This window comes from Rana temporaria, chromosome 4 (assembly GCF_905171775.1).
Source record: "Rana temporaria chromosome 4, aRanTem1.1, whole genome shotgun sequence".
NCBI classification, from domain to species: Eukaryota; Metazoa; Chordata; class Amphibia; order Anura; family Ranidae; genus Rana; species Rana temporaria.
In genome coordinates, this window is record NC_053492.1 from 187,640,015 (window position 1) to 187,660,087 (window position 20,073).

Here is a 20,073-nt window from a genome sequence, read left to right on the forward strand (position 1 = left end):
ATTACATGAAGGAGAGAAGTGCCAAAATAGGCCCGGTTGTCAAGTGGTTAAACTCCTTGTACCTCGCTGTCTCATCACATACAAGACTACCGTTATGTTGTCTATCAAAAGTCTGACTCTCTTGCCCTGGATGACCAGAAGGAATGTATTCAGAGCCTACTTGGCTGCTCTAAGCTCTAGCAGGTTGGAGGTGCATGGAACTTGAGGGTGCCAGAGCCCTTGAGCATTCAATCGTTGGCAATGGGCCCCCAACCCTGAAGACTCGCATCTGATGAAATTGTTACTCAGCCCACAGGGTTTATGGGCCTGCCTACAGAGAGGATGCAAGGCCTGCATCACCACTGGAGGTCGTTGCGAATGAACAAAGGCAAATGGAGGGAACCGCAATGTCATTGGCTGAGAAGGAATAACTGAAATCGTCTTGTGTGCCTTTGCGCCATAGGAACTGCCAGGACACAGGCCATTAGGCATCCTAAGAAACTCATTCCCTTGTGAACTGTGATCCAAGGTGATGTTATCATCTCCACGGCCTATCTTGCTGTCGGGAAGAAGTATTCTGAGTGTCGAAAAAATCTTGCCCAAATACACAAGGAATTGACATGGATCTAGCTGGCTTTTCCCCAGATTTATCATCCATGCAAACGATAGGGTATGCAAGACCTCTGTGCTGTAACAAAAGATCCCTGGATTGAGCAAGCACCAGAACATCGTCCAAATAATGAAATATGCGTATGCCTCTTTTCAGCAGATACGCAATCACTGTGGCTAGTACCTTTTAAAAATGTTCTTGGAGCCAAACCGAGGCCAGAGGGAGACATCTGAACTGGTAATGGCTGCCTGCAAAGAAAAATCTCAGAAAACACCGATGAACCTAGTTCACCGACACATGAAAAAATGCGTTCTCAAGGTGTCATGACAGTCTTGAGAGATTCCATCTGAAAAGGATGTGGCTATATGTAGGAGTTTAGGTTTTTTAGATCCAAGACCAGACTCCACTTTCCAGACACTTTCCGAACTGGAAAGAGAGGGGAGTACATCCCTTGGCATTTTTACAAATTAGGTACTGGCACAATGGCTCACAGCTCGAGAAAAATTCAAGCTTTCTGCTGAATCGGGAACTTTGGTTGGAGTAAAGAAGCTTCTTGGCAGTGAACTCTGAAATTGGAAGCGAAGGCCATAGTGGATCAATTGCAAGACCAAGGAATCTGTAATATTCTTTGCCCAGAGATCACTGAAGGCAACTAATCTTGCCCCTACTAGTGACTCCTGGGCATGCCGACCTTCAGAAGGACATGGGTGTAGATTTGGAAGCCTGTGAACTCTTGGCCATGGACTGATCTGCAAAGGACCCACAAGATCACCATGCAAAGCATGGAAAATACCCTGCTGGGCCTATAGAATCGGACATCCCTGGTCCCAAATCTCCTCTTGGGACACCGTTTCCGATCCTGGGGGAAGAAGGCCTGATTTCCCCCAAATCACGCAACAAATTGCTTCCCCCAGAGTCTTGCCAAAGAGTGGATTGCTTGAAAAGGAAATAGAGCACAGAGCCTGCTTTGCGGTCAAATCTGCGGACCAATACTTAAGCCACAGAGCCCGCCTAGCCGTGACCGAGTGTGCCATTATGCGTGAAGGGAATCTAACTAGGTCCACCGCTGCTTCTGAAATATATTCAGCAGATAACTTCAGGGCTTGAAGATTTGAAGATGACTCATCCTCAAAATGAGGCCCTAAGGCTATTTCTAAATTCGAGGACCAGACTTTAATTGCTTTGGCAATAGAGGTCAGGGCCACTGCTGGCTTGCAGGCTGCCCGAGCCATGGTAAAGAGCTAGTAAAGATCTGAGTCAGTGTAAGAGAACCATTCAATTCCACCCGATGCGCACTTGTGCTCATGCACGCGACCACGGGCATCCACAAATGCCTGGGCGCACCAATGCGCATTTGCGTGCGCAGGGGACTGCGTGCACGCGCAGGACCGAGGCCCTAATGCCAATTGGCGCCAGATGGCCTATTTAAGAAAGTGCCCTGACCCCAGACCTTTGCTGAGTGGTCTTCAGCTGCTCCCTGATATCCTGAATCCTGCTACTATCCTGTCTGATACCTGTTGCTGAACCTAGCTTGCCTTGACCCTGCTTCTGGACTCCGCTTCTGCCCTGACTACTGGTCCCTGATCCTGGCTACCCATTTGAGACTGCTTCTGCCTGCTGCCTTGTACCTTGCTGTCCGCCTGTTACCAGACCCGGCAATCCTTGTGACCCTGCTTCTGCCTGCTGCCTGCCTGTTACCAGACCTGGCTACCCTAGTGACTCTGCACCTGTTTCCTGTGTTGCTCCTCATCATCCTTCGAGTACCTGCGACTACGGTCTTGTGACTCGCTGCGACTTCCTGCTACAAGTCTACCTGGGACTTTACATCATCTGACGTTCCAGTGCCACTGTTCCAGTGGAGCATCTCTTCAACCCCGGCGGATCCTTGGTGCACGGCTGTCTTCCCTGATCTGATGGTCCTCCTGCTCATCCAGACTTGCGTCCTCTGCTACTGTTTTCCAGGTCCATATCTGCAGGCACTCGTGTTCCTCCTGTCCCTAGGTTCCCTCTGTTCCACTTCCAGCGGGACCTGGGCTGGAGAGGCCGACCTCGTCATTTCAGTCTCCCTTATGGTACGTGACAGTCAGCTTTTCTCTCCATGGAATTATGAAAGGATACTGTCTCCTCCAGCAGCAAGATAATATGTATTGCAAGTAACTGTAAAGATGCATCCACTTTTGGAGGAACGGGTACAACTTGTTAACCCTTTTCTGTACCGCCGGCTTCTTGTCTGGCTTGGTCCACTGCTCCTCCATCAATTCCTTTATTTCTGACATGAACAGAAACTTAGGAAGTTCTCTCTTAAGATTGAGTAATATTTATTTGACACCTGGCGCATCTTCTTCCTATTCAATGGCCTGTTTAATCGCCAATATGAAGGTAAGTACCAAGGAAAAGTCAAAAGAATAAGACTCTATATCCCCTTGGCCAAAATCAGATTCTACCTCTGAGCCTAAACTGATGGCTCAAGGTTCTGGGGAAACTTCAACACTCTTCTTCTGGTGAGCGGAAGCTCTTTTACCAGAGGGCCTATTAACAGAGCTATTACCTCCTCTTCCACCGCCTTTTTAATATAAGACTTGATATCCTCATTGATGGCCTGACCGCTCTGGGAGACATCTTTAAAGCACAATTCACATTTGGATGGTAAAAGCACTGCACCACAAGCCAGCATGTGCTAAAGACCGTATCCGTAGGGATGGGAGGATCTTGGATGGTGGGCCTCTGCCGGTACTGCTTTGATGATGGGCCTGCAGAGTCCGAGGATGGGTTGGGCTAAACATGGTGTCAACTAGACTTTCGTTTGAATGAACCCGAGGAGACGGGGAACAATTATCGCTTGATGAAGAAATTGCCCTCTTGCTGTTCCTCTCCCCCTGCAATAAAAAGAATTCATTAACCCACTGGTATTAAAAAAAAAAAGAGAAGACCCACTCGGCATCCCCTACCTTACAGTAGTCCAGTGCCCCCTGAGTAGGAACCAGCAAGCTCATCCTGTGCTGGAAGGAAAGTAGTATACATAAACAAAGAGCTCAATTTAGCAGGATAGGAGGAAGCATACAACCCCAACTTACATATCCAAGGAAGCCAAGAAGACAGAGGGTGACCATCTGAGTTCTAGTAGACCGCCAGGAAAACTAGACAGCTGAAAGAAAAACAGAGCTAATACAGGTCCAACAAGCCAAGTCCCCCGAACAGTCTACCCCCTATAGCTTACCAAAGCCCCTGGAAAGGTAGACTGGCGTCCGCAGTGTCCTGCAACAGCACCCAGGCTTTTAAAAAATGTCACCTCCCGCCGTCCATTCAAAATCGGAGTTTGAGTCATAACCCCGTCAGACTTCTTTTGCTATTTTATTATCTAATCGCACGCTAAATCCTAAAGCAAATCTTCTGTTTTTCAAGGATTAAAGTACCCCCCAACATTTTTAAAGAAAATCATTTTATACAGGTCCTCTTCTTCCTGTTGAGGTGGTGGCCAGTTCTCATCGCTGAAGAGAACAGCATTGCTTTATACTGTATTTTACTAAATCCAGGTTGACACAGTGACACTCCACCAGGGGGTGGGTCCCTGACAACGCAACCTCACAGAAAGTGGGTTGAATAAACAGAAAACCCAGAAAAGCAGCAATAATGCACCTTGGCATGGTGACTCTGTGGGGGACAGCACCAGAGAGAAAGTGAGCATTGCAGCAAAAGCTGTTTTTATGCTTCAAAATAAAAGTATACTAAAAGTATCATAAATGTATATGGTAGTACTACTACTTTGGTAAACTGTATTTTCTTTTCCAAAGAAATTAATATTGCACATACCTGTTTTTAAAATATGTTTAAATAGTATACAAGAAATTACCAAATGTTAGTACATATCTGCATGCTATGCTAGATTTGTTTCTGATTAATTCAATTATTTCTATTTTTCCAGGATGAATTTGAACATTATTTAAGGAAAAGCATAGATTGGATTCAGTTGCAAGGCTTAAACATATCAATAAACACAAACACTGCACAGCCAGTGATTGCGGATGGCAAGTCTATCATTACTAAAGCCATCTATAAAAAAGACCTAAAGGTATGTTACCAGATACAGATTTTTGAGTTAGTATATTCTTCTTTACAGCAAGTAAAACTACAGGCAAAACGTTTTTTCCCCTCCCGTTTTTGATAGAGTAAGGGAGGGTTGTAACCCCTATCAGACTTTTTTTTAGCATCTGTGTCCCATTGCAGATATTTTCCTTCACTTCCTGTCCCATAGCCAAACAGGAAGTGAGAGGAATTCTCTGCAAATTAAGGGAATCCCTTGGGGACCCCCAGGTCATCAGAACTAGTGTCCCCATTGGAAGGTTTCCCCTCTATTAACTAACTCAAAATTGGGAATGTTCTCTTACTTTCACTTTCAATGATAATGGTAAACAGGACAAATAGAGAGGGTACATCTCTTTAACCACCTCAATACCGGGCACTTTAACCCCCTTCCGACCCAAACCATTTTTCAGCTTTCAGCGCTGTCACAATTTGAATGACAATTGCGCAGTCATGCAACACTGATACCCAAATGCAATTTTTATAATTTCTTTCCCACAAATAGCTTTCTTTTGGTGGTATTTGGTGATCACCTCTGCGGTTTTTATTTCTTGCGCTATAAACAAAAGAAGAGGGACACGTTTGAAAAAACACAATCATTTTTACTTTTTGCTATAATAAAATCCATTTAAAAGAATAAAAAAAAAAAAAATTTCTTCCTCAGTTTAGGCCGAAATGTATTCTTCTACATATTTTTGTTAAAAAAAAAAAATCGTAATACGCGTATATTGATTGGTTTGCGCAAAAGTTATAGCGGCTACAAAATAGGAGATAGACTTACAGCATTTTTATTATTTATTTATTTTATTATTTTTACTAGTAATGGCGGTGATCTGCAATTTTTATCGTGACTGCGATATTGCGGCGGACACATCGGACACTTTTGACACATTTTTGGGACCAGTCACATTTATATAGCGATGAGTGCTATAAAAATGATGCATTGATCACTGTATAAATATGACTGCGAGAGAAGGGGTTAACACTAGGGGAGTGATTCTTACTGTGGGTGGAGGGGACTGACTGGGGGAGGTGACCGATCGGTGTCCCTATGTACAAGGGACACACCATCGGTCTCCTCTCCCTGACAGGATGTGAATCTCAGTGTTTACACACAGAGATCCACGGTCCTGCTCAGTTACTGGGCAGTCACAGTTGCCCGGCGGTCATCGTGGCCGCGGGCAAACGCAATACAACCCCTCTTTAAAAAATGCGACACAATATAATTTTCTTAGGACCTTAAGGGCCTCTTCACACCATTGTGGTGTGCTAGGGAATTTGTGTTTCTATGCTTTATGCCATTGGTTCATGTGCTGTCTATTAAGGCAGCCTATTCATTTGATTTGACTACCAAATGTATCAAACAAGCATGTACAATTTCTGGCAGCGTACCGCAATGCATGTTACTAGGCAGGGTGCTTTGGTGGTGCCAGTCAGAAACAATGGCACTGCATCACACTAAAATATGCAATGTTACCCAAACGTATTGGCCCTATAAAAAAATATGCAGATTCCATGAAGCAACCTGCAACTGTTCAAAATGAACTCACATGCTATATTTTATGCATTGTCATTTGGCACAAAAGCTTGAAACAACGCAAACAATTTTGATTTTTGTGTGAAAACCATTTATGGGCTTTGTTTGCCAGGACAAACATGTTTTGACGAAAAACAGGTGAGCTAATTGTATTTGCACTTCTTTTCTCTTTTTAAGGTTTTATTGTCCCCTATGAGGGTGCTTAGTAAGGGAAAGTAGTAACTATAAATCCTTCTATCAGTAATACAGACATAAAATGTACAGTGGAGAAGGGTTAGAACTTTTGAAAATGTTTTTATTGCTAGCTATGCTTTTCTGACCCCTTTGATAATTGAATCTCACCATGGATGTCAATGAGAAAGGATGTTGTGGATTTGGGATAAACTCAGGTTTGAGCCAAACTTGAGTTCAAGCTGAACCCAGAAGAAAGCTGTCACTCCAGCCTGTTGCCATCCGATCATGTGTGGCCATGGCATTTCCTATCCTGAAACTTTACAGACACAAAGAGTCGGGCATGATTGTGCCCTAACCCACAGGGTCATATTAGGTCATTTTTAAATCTGAAATAAATCTCCTTATATATTGCCTCCCCTGGTTTCTCTTTTCTCCCCTAGTTAAAGTGGAGCTCCAGGCTCCTGCAGAAAAAAAAAATAAAAGTCAGCAGCTACAAATACTGTGGCTGCTGATTTTTAATATTAGGAAACTTACCGTAGCAAACTCAGCCAGAAGTGGGATTGGGTACCTGTCAAAACCAGGTACCCGCTCCCTTCTTCTCCCTCCCCCCAAAAGGTGCCCAATGCGGCAGCGGAGGGAGTAGGCAGTCAAGCCAGCCTTCTACTTTTGGGTGGAGCTTTGATTTAACATGAACGCTTTAGGTTGAATATGTTTTTACTGAGGTTTAACAGAAGAACAGTAAAAGGCATTAGATTCAAGAATAACAGATGACAACTCCAGCATATCACGTATATAGTCGTACCTATAATCAAAATGAGGCATTTGAATAACATACACAAAATATGAAGAATAATATAATATATATATTGGCCCAAAGGCCAACTGCATGCCACATGTGGGAGGCTGAGGAAATAAGCTATAAAAAGCAATGGATCGACTATGGTACATGAACTTTTTGTTTTAATCATCCACCTTATTTTAGACTCAAAGAGGGAAGGGTAACCCCTAGAAGTCGCACATCTATGGTGTCCTACTGCAATGAATGGAGTGGCAACCTCAGCCTGGACTCTGACAGGCCACACCTCCAATGTGTTTAACTCCGCCCCCAGAGCTTAGTCTTGGGGATCATTAGTATTATTATTTTTATTTTAGACACAGTTGGGGTTGATTTATTAAAACTGGAGAGTGCAAAATCTGGTACAGCTAACACAGAAACTAATCAGCTTCCAGTTTTTTTTTGTTAAAGTTTAATTGAACAAGCTGAAGTTAGAAGCTGATTGGCTACCATGCACAGCTGCAAGAGATTTTGCACTCTGCAGTTTTAGCAAATCAACCCCATTATGTCATCACAGGGTCTCTATGCATCTGTATGCAGTGAAGGGAAACCATGAATGATGAGAGGGGCCAACAGGGTGCTGTACTTAGCTTTCTGCCCAATGCTTTCTGTACATAGCTTTTATGCCTTGATGGGTGAATGGCAGTCTGGAGGAGTAGGCATTTATAGGCTTTGCACGCAGACTGTCCTAGGTAACACCCTTTGTGATGTTGTACCTCCATAATTGGAAGACTGAAATGCAATGAATAAAAGGGGTGGGCCAGGGACAGTAAGGCTAGCTAAACATGTTCAATTTTCTTCTACAATTTTCCTTTATATTTACCTTAAACTTTGTAGTGCAAATGCCTGCCTAATTGTATAATATTGAAAGTTGTTTAGTGTTTACCTCATGATTTATGGTTTTTGGTAAATCTAAAGGAAAATGGTACAAGACAATTGAGCATGTATGGCCAACCTAAGGCTGTGAAGGACAAGTCTAGATTATGCCGTAAGTCCTCGAACCAGAAAATAAGTAACACTATTTGACTTGCTGCAGCTTCTAATGCACACTTAGAGAAGCTCACAGTGTGCAGTGAAGTAAGACTGAACACCTTCAGTACAGATGAGGAGCTTGTGCAAGATGTTTTTCTAAAATCCCTGGTTTTTAATGAAAAATAAAAATGTTCTTGAAAAATTTAATTACAATTTCTAAAGGAGTGATTTTTTTTGATTGTCATTCTTAGGTTAAAATGATAAGAGTACAAAAAGTCACTCATGTTTGGGATCAAGAAGCACAACACTTTCAGAGAGCGGGGTAAGTAAGGACTCATGTACAATGTCTATAGTCATTTTTTATGAGCATCATGCCAAATCATATGACTTATTTTTAAGGATTCTTGAGGACAGCCTGACCTGCTATGATATTCATTCAAAATTTGGATCTGGATTAACACGAGAAGAGCAGAACATCAGGTAAAACCGCACTGCAGGCAAAATGAAAGACACAAAAATTAAAGCCGATGTCAACTCTAATAATGAACTTATTTTATTTGCTTTCATTTGGACTGTTTAATATACTTTTGGAAGCATTTTGTTATATGTTTCATGTTTGCAAAAAAATAATTCATTGTGCTTGTCAGAAATGTCCTGTGTCCTCCCCACACTTCTTGTTTTATCTCAAAGAGCCCCCTTAGATCTTATCTTGGACTACAGAATGATTACACAGTATCTTGTTGTGCAGATCTGAGAGTAGGAGTGGTTAAATAATTTAGCCAAAGATACCGGGCAGGGCTGTAAAAAATAAATAAATGCATCATTGTGCATTTTTTTTTACACTACAGTCTGCAGTAGTCTGCATGTGCAATTCCAGGATCCTGCAAACTCTCAGTCGGTTTCTGGCCCGTACCTCCCATACAGGCAGACAGTTGCTGAAGTCCAGGAAAGAAGAATCATTAAAGGGTCACTAAAGGAATTTTTTTTTAGCTAAATAGCTTCCTTTACCTTACTGCAGTCCTGGTTTCATGTCTTCATTGTTCGTTTTTGCTCTGATGTTGCTGTAATTCTTCTCTGTTCTGGACACTTCCTGGTTGTCTGTTTCCTGAGGACCACAGTACTGGGAGATGCTAGTTTAATTTTCCAAACCATCACTGCTCTATGGCTCTGTACATGCACAAAATAAACTACAGGTACAATATATGATTGATTTTTATCTATTTTTAATCAATTGTAAACGGAATCAGTTAACTATTATGTCTCTATACCCTGTAAACAGTCATTTCAGCAAAAACTAATTTTTCCTTTACAACTCTTTTAAATTATGAGAGCGCTTAGTAGCTCCCTTGCATTGAGAACTACAAGCCATGCACCTCGTTGGAAGACGCCACTTGTAGTTCATTCTTTCACAGATCTCTGTGAATAAATGAGGCGTCTGTGTTTTCAAATTGTGACAGCAGATGCAGGGAGAGGGATCGGGGGCATGTGCATATGTGCATTATTGTAACATAGTATATGTTACTCCCTAAATATGGGTGTAACGTGAATTTATTATTTAAAAGCTGAGTAGGGTCTTTAAAAAAATAATGAATGAATAATAACTTGTTCTTTTTATTATTTATTTTGCTTTGACATACACAACAATGCAGTTCTGTAATCATGAATACATCACTTTATGTGTAGTTTAGATGCAAGAAATGTGAGTACATGAATTTTACCTGGTGTCAGACCTTTGCAGTCTACTGTACAGTTGAGCTTAGGTAGGGGGAGAGAGAAGCCCCACAAGGAGCCAATCAAGTGTGCTGCAGTGCAAGAAACAGGGCCGTCTTTACCGCAGGGCAAATGGGGCAGGTGCCCTGGGCCCTGTCACTGTTGGGGGCCCAAAGCAACCCCCTTTAAAAAAAAAAAAAAAAAAAAAATTTTTTTTTTTTTTTTTTTTTTTTAGGGGTCCGGAGGCCCCCAGGGGCCCGGAGGACCCCAGGGCCCCAGATGGCAACCCCCCCATTTTTTTATTTTTTTTTAAATAATAAAAAAAATTATATATTTTTATTAAAGGGACAATTTTTTAATATATTTTTATTTTATTTTTTATTAAAGGGCCAATTTTTTTTAGAGGTCTGGGGGTCCCCAGGGGCCCATAGTTCCCCAGGGCCCCGGATGACAACCCCCCTTTTTTTATAAAAAAAAAATCTTTTTATTTATATATTTATATATATATAAAAATGTTTATTATTATTATTATTATTATTATTATTATTATTATTATAGGACCCAGAGGTCCCCAGGGCCCCGGATGGCAACCCCCCTTTTTTTTTATAAAAAACATTTTTTTTTATATATTTTATTTCTTTTTTTTTCTTTTTATATATATATATATAATTTTTTTTTTATTAAAGGGCTCAGAGGTCCCCATGTGGCAAACACCCTTTATCTTTTTTATAAATGTTTATTTTATTTTTTTTGTTTATATATTTTTTTTATTTATTTTTTATTTAAGGGCCCAGAGGTCCCCAGGGCCCTGGATGGCAACCCCCCCTTTTTTTTATAAATGTTTCTTTATATATATTTTTAATTAAAGGGCCCAGAGGTCCCGGATGGCAACCCCCTTTTTTTTGTAATTTATTTTTATAAAAAAAAAAATATTAAAGGGCCCAGAGGTCCCCAGATGGCAACCCCCTTTTTAAAATATATTTTTTATATATTTTTTTAATTTCTTTTTTTCTTTTTATTAAAGGGCCCAGAGGTCCCCAGGGCCCCGGATGGCTACACCCCTTTTTTATATATATTTTTCTTTATTTCTTTCTTTTTTTGTAAAGGGCCCCCCGCTTCTAAATTTGCGGCAGCCCCCCCCCCTGCTTAATTTCAGGCGGCAGCACCCCCCATCCCGGTTCTCTGCTCCAGGGGGCCCATGCCTGAAGCTGTGTAAGTGGCCCCATAATTCCTGATGGTGGCCCTGCCTCCCGTTAAGCCCCTGTGCTGCCCACAAACCAGGCTGAAAATCATCAGCGGCACGCAGCCAGTGACAGTACTGCTTCCCTTCCCAGTGTTTTAAAATGTACAGCACCCCTGGCTTCCCTTTAGACGTGCACTTCTCCCTTCCTGCCACTGGGTGCTGCTTGCATATAAAAGTGAATTAGAATGTGATTTTATAACATCCCCAGTTTGCTCTTCCCGAGGCTGACTTCTTCATGTCCTGCTCCTCAAGGTATGTCACTGTTTGCTAATCTATATTGTAAATTGAAGTTTTCTGTAGAGTGTGCCCAAAGTCTTTATAATATTTGATGATTCACTGCAGGTCTGGTCAGTGTTTTAAAAAGTTCCTCTATTTTACACATGGCATGGCATGGGGGTCACAGCACCGTCTGTCCATTCTGCTTTAGCACCATGGGACCCCCATGCCATGTGTAAAATAGAGGAACTCTTTAAATCACAGACCAGACTTGCAGTCCAGGCTGAGTAAAGCCTCAGAGTACATGACATTACTGTCTGTATTTAACTGCTTGATGGGCTTATTTTGGGCCTGGCTGCAGGGCTCAAGTCCTGCGGGAACGCGTGGGAACGGAGTCCCTGCACTTTTTTCACAGCAGGAACGCAGTTCCCTTTGCAGGACTAGAGCAGCTGAGCCGCCTGAGCCAATCCTTCACTAAGCGGTGATGCCCAGCTCGAGTCACTGTCAGGGGCAGGCGAACCTTAGTAATCCGTTATATTACTGGCTGCTTCCTGTATATGGATTCATCAGGTAGTTATCGCGGGATTTAGAAAGAACTTGCTTAAAGTTCTTTCTAAATCCCACGATAACTCACGGCAGACCTCCGCAATGTCTCCTGGGAACAATGACAAAAGCTCCCAGGAGACATTGCGGCATCGAGGAAGTGACGGAATACCCGCACACTACCCGATGAATCCATATACAGGAAGCGGGCAGTAACAAAGGATTACTAAGGTACAGTGGATCGGAAAAAAAAAAAAATGCGGTTTAGTAATTATGCATATGTGCATATCATTTTTTTTTTGGTGGGGGGAGTAGATCTTGGGTGGGAGTTCCCACACTTTTTTCCCCAGGACTTGACCCCTGCCTGGCTGGTTCACATGTATGTGTTTTGGCGGCCCACATTTGCGCAGGCACAGCAGCCCATTCATTTGAATGGGCCGCCATGCCTGCGTTTCCTGCAAAGAAAATCGCATGCCTCATGTAATAGGCTGCGCACACGGCACGCCTATGCCCATCAAGCACTGAAATGCAGCACTGTCTGTCCATTCTGCTGTCTGCTGTGACTTATCTGCAGTTCCCGCACTGTCAAACTTGCTGCATTTTTAGACGTTTAGGTCACGCTTTTAAAAACACAGTGCGTTTGTGTGTGCAAGAACTGCAGGTAAGTAGCATGGTGCAAAAGCAGAATGGATTTCAAGGCAACTGTATTTTTAAAATGCTGAATGCACCTTTTTTCTGCAGGAAACAAAGGCATGGCAGCCCATTCAAATCAATGGGCTGCTGTACCTGCACAAATGAGGGCCGCCAAAACATACATGTGAACCAGCCAGGCCCAAAATAAGCTGGAGGGGGGCCCAAAAAAAATGTTTGCCCTGGGCCCAAACCATATTAAAGACGGCCCTGGCAAGAAATATGCAGATAGAGCAGATTGACAGAGTGATGAGCTCATCAGCATGTTGCTTCTCCATTCACTGCCCAGTCAAAAAAATGTGGGTGAAGCCATGTAAATCAAAGTGAAACTGCAGCAAAGAAAACTGGGTCTCCTGTCTGGGATTGTGCTGTGGGGCAGATATGTGTTCATTTTTTACCAGATTTTTTAAATCCTTCAGAAGGTAAAACAGTTCCTATATACAGTATGTATTGTACCTGTATATTTAGCTTTCAACATGGATTTCAGCTATAAACTTAGTTTTCTTTACATGTTAACTTTAGTACAGCAGTATGCTATGGTATCCCAATGCTCTCCACACCCTTTTGTGATATTCTATGGTGATGTTGAAAGCATGAAATAAACTGACCTTTTAATTATCATTACAGGGCAAAAAAAAAACACAAAAAAAGTGAACTCACAAATTACGTAATGTTGACTGAGTGGTCCTACTCAGTTTTTCTTTGCTAAACTACCCAAACATTCCCACTCTCGATAACATTGAGACCAATTGTTTAGCAATCAAAAATAAGGGTTTTGAAGGTAATTAGGCTCCTTGAGATAACACAGGAGGGGTGGAATTCACAAAGAGCGGTGCACACATAATGCTTGTATCACTCCTCTAAACACAAAAAATGGAGTAGATGCTGCACCAAATCAACTACAGTGAGTGTAACAGACATAGCACAGAGAACAGGAAAGCTGGAGCTGCATGCTGTAATATTTCTGCCTGTCCCTGCCTCACGTTCAGCTGAAAGAGGGAAGTAGGTGTGTTGTTAACCCTTTTGGTCTGCTCGTGCAATGTATTCACTGGCCAGACAGAGGGAGGGCACAGAAAGCTTTGCTAATTCCCTGGAAAGCGTACACAGAACAACTCTGAATATCTGACAAGATCAACAGTCGTTTTTTGCACTCATGGTACAGATATAACAAATCTCTTTCAGCAGTATATATTTTTATAATAATATTTTATTTAGACGATTTTCATACAGACAAGCATGGGAGAAACATTATTCAGGCAATGGCCAAACAGATTCAGCTCAAACAATGCATTGCTGCGGACGAAAATGCTTGGTATCAAAAGACATGTTACAGTATCCTGATCACCACTAATAGATGGCATTATTGGTCTCACCATCCAGTCCATACTTCAATATTTTTTTTAACTCAACCAGGCCCGGACTGGGAACAAAAATTGTTTCATACCAGCCCCATAGCATCATTATACCAGCCCAAAAGCATAACGTTATTATTTTCTTGTTCATAAAAAGGGAAAACCATACATTTTAAAGCACATTTGAAGAGCGTATTATATATAGATAAGGCAGATATGAAAGCACATAGGGTTAGGGATAGGCAAACTTCAGTTAAAAGTAGTAAAAGTGGAGCAATCATCAAGGAGGACACCTGGGACTATGGTAATGTGGGGGGGTGCTCCCATTCATGACTCCTCCCTAGACTGCAGACATGATATAAGACAAGAGATGGTCAGAGGTTCCAGACATGATACAAGAGATGGTTAGAGGCTGTGGGCATAGTACAGGAGATGTCAATATGTCAGAGGCTGCGGGCATGGTACAGGAGATGATTAGAGACTGAGGACATGACACTAAAGATGTTAAGAGAATGTAGACATGATACAGGAGATGGTCAGAGACTGCAGAAATGATACAAGAGATGGTCAGAGAATGTACAGACATGATACAGGAGATGCTCAGAGACTGGAGACATGATACAGGAGATGGTCAGAGACTGTGTGGACATGCAGCAGGAGATGGTCAGAGACTGTGCAGACATGATACAAGAGATGATCAGAGACTGCAGATATGATACATGAGATGGTCAGAGACTGTGCGGACATGATACAGGAGATGGTCAGAGACTGTGCGGACATGCAGCAGAAGATGGTCAGAGACTGTGCGAACATGATACAGGAGATGGTCAAAGACTGTGCGGACATGATACAGGAGATGGTCAGAGACTTTGCGGACATAATACAGGAGATGGTCAGAGACTGCGGACATGATACAAGAGATGGTGAGAGACTGCGGACATGATACAAGAGATCAATGTAGCCTTACCAGTCAAATGCAGCCTCACTGTGCCTGTCAATGCAGCCTCTGTGCCAGTCCATGCAGTCTCACTGTGCCCATCCATGCAGTCTCACTGTGCCCATCATTGCAGCCTCATGGTGCCCATAATTCCCACCTTACTGTGGCCATCATTCCCGTCTTAATGTGCACATCATTGCCACCTCACCGTTCCCATCATTGCAGCCTCACCATGCCCATCATTGCAGCCTTACTGCGCCCATCATTGCCGCCTCACCATGCCCATCATTGCAGCCTTACTGCGCCCATCATTGACGCCTTACCGTGCCCTCATTGCAGCCTCACTGTGCCCTCATTGCCTCCTCACCATGCCCATCATTGCAGCTTTACTGTGCCCATCATTGCAGCCTTACTGCGCCCATCATTGACGCCTTACCGTGCCCTAATTGCAGCCTCACTGTGCCCTCAATGCCACCTCACCATGCCCATCATTGCAGCCTTACTGTGCCCATCATTGCAGCCTCACCATGCCCATCATTGCCGCCTCACCATGCCCATCATTGCCGCCTTACTGTGCCCTTATTGCCACCTTCTGTGCCCTTATTGCCATCTTACTGTAGCCTTATTGTCACCTTCTGTGCCCTTAATGCCACCTTCTGTGCCCTTATTGCTGCCTTCTGTGCCCTTATTGCTGCCTTACTCTGTCCTTATTGCCGCCTTTCTGTGTCCTCATTGCAGCCTGTGCCTGTCAGTGCGTGGATAAACCATCTCTCGCTGTGTCACGGAGCCCAGTCTAAAATGTTCAGCCACGCTGTGACAAAGGTCCTGCCCTCCTCCAAGACCAGCTCGTGTGATAGACTCAGTGTTCCGTCTAACACATGAGCTGCTCTAGGAGGAGGGCGGGACCTTTGTCACAGTGCGGCCGAAAATTTCACACTCGGCTCTGTGACACAGCAGTCTCTCACTGTGTAACAAGCAAGTAGGCAGGAGCGCTGCAGAAACCATATAGATGAAAGCGGACAGCCTACCGGGAGATGTCCCGGTATCCCGGTAGGCCAGTCCGGACCTGAACTCAACAGTATATTTAACAGAACAAAAGGGAGTTACTATACAAATGTATTGCTAGGTTGTCCATACACTTTAAGCAATAGACCACTGTATGTCTTTGGATGTTGCTGACAACTGTAATATATAAAATATGAGTTGTAAAAATTAAAAGGAAGAAATAAAATTCAGTGGAAAAACAGGAGATGATAATATATTTAGTGCGTCTGTCTATTCACATGCAGAAAGAATGTGCACTCTGAATGAGGGTGCAGTGACTATACATATGTAGCAGGACAAGTTTTTTGCAGAATGTGGGAAAGTAATCCATTAATTAGCAAGTAAAAAAAAAGACTGGGTTATTTTGTAGATGAAGAAAAAGTTTCCTTAAATATTTTAGTGCATTTTGAGGCGTTTGGTCCTATGTGTGAGAAAATAATACCCACTGAAGAAAATGTCCACACATTTCACAGAAGAAAACTATTTCTCATAATGCTTAGAGCCACGTGCCATACTCTTGTTGACCACCTATATTAAACACATACATCTTGTAATATATAAAACCCTTTTTTTCTGCAGAAGAACAATTTGTGGACCAAATGCTATTGAAGTGGATGTTGAACCAATCTGGAAATTACTGTTCAAAGAGGTATTGTATACTGGAGCTAAAGTTAACTGAGAAAAATCCAATAACATGCTGAGGCTATATTATCTTTTAGCAGGAGGCTCACCAAGACGCTTTTGGAAAATATACTTCAAAAGTACATCTATAAAACTTTTTGTAGATATACATTAATAGCCAGATTCACAAAGAGTTACGCCAGCGTATCAGTAGATACACCGTCGTAACTCGGAATCTAAGCCGTCGTATGTTTAAGTGTATGCTCAAACTGAGATACACTTAAACCTAGCTAAGATACGACGGCCTGCGCCGTCGTATCTTAGCTGTCTAGTTCCGCCGGCCGCTAGGGGCGCGAACATTGATTTACGCCTAGAATGCGTAAATCAGCGAGATACGCCGATTCACGAACGTACGTGCGCCCGTCGCAGTAAAGATACGCCGTTTACGTAAGGCGATTCCCGACGTAAAGTTAGTCGAACAAATAGCTGGCCTAGTCAATGTTAAGTATGGCCGTCGTTCCCGCGTCGAAATTTGAAAAATTTACGTTGTTTGCGTAAGTCGTCCGTGAATGGGGCTGGACGTAATTTACGTTCACGTCGAAACCAATACTTCCTTGCGGCGTACTTTGGAGCAATGCACACTGGGATATGTCCACGGACGGCGCATGCGCCGTTCGTAAAAAACATCAATCCTGTCGGGTCACGAGTAATTTACATAAAACACGCCCCCCTCATCCTCATTTGAATTAGGCGCGCTTAGGCCGGCCCATTTACGCTACGCTGCCGCAACTTAGGAGGCAAGTGCTTTGTGAATACAGCACTTGCCTCTCTGACTTACGGCAGCGTATCGTAAATACGATACGCTACGCCGCCTCAAAGATGCACCCGGCTACCTGAATCCAGCTATATGATTATATATTTTTTTAATGAAACACTTTGCTCAAACTTTATGCTACATATTTAGTGGAAATAAACAAATTAACATCATAAACATACACACATTTAAATCCAAGTCTGTGATCATTTATTCAGCACCATTGACAAATAAAAGAATAATTCAGGTTCTCAGATTCCTATTTCCTCTTTTTATTTTAGATAGGTTAGAACTTTTTTTGAGATTCTAATTGTGGCTTGTCTACCCATTGGATAGATTTTTCTTAGCTTCTTGTCCCGGATACCTAACAGGAAGTGAATGATATCTCTTTAAAGTTAGGGGAAATCACACTTTTAGCATGTGGCAATGGAAAAAGCCTTTCCTTTGGAAGAGATAATTGGAAGTGATAATTGTAAAAAAATGGATTTCCATTCTCCTAATGCCCATTAGCAATGGTCTCTTGGACATAGTGTGGTTGATTTGCTAAAGACAAATAGACTGTGCACTTTGCAAGTGCAGTTGCAAGGAAATTTGCTCCAGAGCTTAGTAAATGAGGAGAAGCTCTGACTTCCATCATTCAATCATGTATAAGCAAAAATGCTCTTTTTTTATCTTCCTTGCCTGTGATTGGGTATTCTTTGCAAAGTGAAGCTGTACACAATCTACTAAGCTCTTGAGCAAATTCCCTTGCAGAGTGAAACTGCACTTGCAAAGTGCACAGTCTGTTTGCCTTTAGTAAATCAACCCATATTGAGGGTGAAACTTCTCAACAGAAGCAAAGACAACAACAAAAACCAGACAGAGGCTGTAAGCCTTCCCTATTCCATCTAAAATTAAAGAAGACTAAAGAAGAGGTTTGGCTGTCGTTAACTTACAATTAAACGTTCTGACAGTGCATATTTACTGTTGCATGTACAATTTCTATCGCTTTTATTTTGAAGGATGACAACATTTTACTTGCTATTTACTATATTTCTATTATTTTCATTTTTCTTTGCATTTGTCCTTTATTTTAGATTTTAAACCCCTTTTATGCCTTTGAAGCTTGCAGTCTGGCTGTGTGGTTGGCAGTGGGGTTCATCGAATATTCAGTTGCGGTTATTATAATGACTCTGATTTCCATCATTTTTACAGTTCATGACCTAAGAAAGGCAAGTTTTTAGCAATTTTACAGTGACATCTTATTGCTAAACCCAATACTGCTTTATAATTATATTTTACTTATATTTGTATTGCTGCTTTAGCTTGGGTTCACACTAGAATGCGGTACAGCACACCCGTGATCTGTGTGCGTTTCCTGCACCGCATTAAAATTGCACTGCTCTTGTGATCTGTAGCAAGTTTCAGTGCAATCTTAACAGCACCCCAAATGCAGGTCGCAAGCGCAGTGCTTTTGCCTTCACCAGATCACGTGGTACAAAACGACCATGCAATCCGGTTGCAGTACATTCCCAAAATTGCTACATGCAGAACTTTGCTGCTTTTGCGGTGTAATTCAAAATGAATAGGCTCAAATTGCACCACATCTCATGGGAAATGTGCAAGAATGCAGTGTGGTTTCTGTGCGATTCATATGCGATTCACCTGTGTGAACCTAGGCTTAATATCTGTATTTTCTTCTTCCCTACATGTTATCTTACCCAGTCTAGCATTTTTATTTAAGGTAATATTTATCTGTGATAAATAACACATTCAAAATAATAAATATATCATTGTTCTTCTACAGGAATCTGTGAAGCTTCACAATCTGGTGAAATCCAACAACAGTGTCCAGGTGACCATACGGCAGAAAAATGGAGGCATGTTACATTAGGAGAATACTAAAATATTGTAGTGGTAGACATTGAAAGTATTGGAGGAGCCTTTAACCACTTCCGGACCACGCACTGCACATATACTGCGGCAGGGCGGCCCGGCTGTGCGAAACAACGTACCTGTATGTCGTTTCGTGCATGAGATACTGTGGGTGCGTGCAATGGGAGCCTGTTGAGGCCTATCCCTGGACCAGGCACTGTTTCTGTTTTCCACTTTCCACAACATATACTAAAGGTGTGCACAGAGATTATTGGCATGTGCTGAGTAAAAGATGGGGACAGATTTTTTAAATGAGAGTAAAATTATTAAAGTGAATTATTATCACAAGAAAATTATAAAAAATATGAACAATCCAATAACATAACTACATTCCAGATAGAAGCATAACTTGCCACAAATTTGTCGCAGTGTTGAATTGTAATTCTGTTAACTTGCTGCACATTTTCACCGGCAATTTGTACACTTGCAGAGCACTTAGAGCACAAGTTCTAATTTACATTTTTCCTACTTGTAGCAAATTTGCGTGGCAAGTCTCTAGCCATGGCAAAGTTGCAATGGTGAGTCTACAGCAAGAACTCTGCATTGCAAGTTACAGTGGCCCCTGTGGTGGGATGTCTACTGCACAACATAACTGAACCTTAACTTGCAGTAGGCTTGCAGAATGGTTGCAAAGAAAGTTGATCTGGAGTCATGTAATGCCGACTTTCTGTAATTGTACAACAAACTTGTGAAGCCTATCAAATCTAGCAATAGTTTAGAAAGTCATTTTCAAACTTGCAGCATAATTCCTTGCTATCTGGAAAATGATAGCGGCTGATATGGTAATCAAAGCCATATGATC

The 20,073-nt window shown here is 42.3% G+C and overlaps 1 protein-coding gene across 2 annotated transcripts in view; it reads left to right on the forward strand.

The window, feature by feature from the left end:
• Nucleotides 1–20,073, forward strand: part of LOC120936830 (probable cation-transporting ATPase 13A4) — a 104,594-nt gene that overhangs the window by 22,007 nt on the left and 62,514 nt on the right. For both annotated transcript variants that reach the window (XM_040349529.1, XM_040349530.1), the window contains 6 exons: nucleotides 4,512–4,658; nucleotides 8,439–8,509; nucleotides 8,587–8,667; nucleotides 16,502–16,571; nucleotides 18,434–18,568; nucleotides 19,144–19,216. In XM_040349529.1, coding sequence (XP_040205463.1) covers nucleotides 4,512–4,658; nucleotides 8,439–8,509; nucleotides 8,587–8,667; nucleotides 16,502–16,571; nucleotides 18,434–18,568; nucleotides 19,144–19,216 — 577 coding nt within the window. The remainder of the gene's footprint in view (nucleotides 1–4,511; nucleotides 4,659–8,438; nucleotides 8,510–8,586; nucleotides 8,668–16,501; nucleotides 16,572–18,433; nucleotides 18,569–19,143; nucleotides 19,217–20,073) is intronic.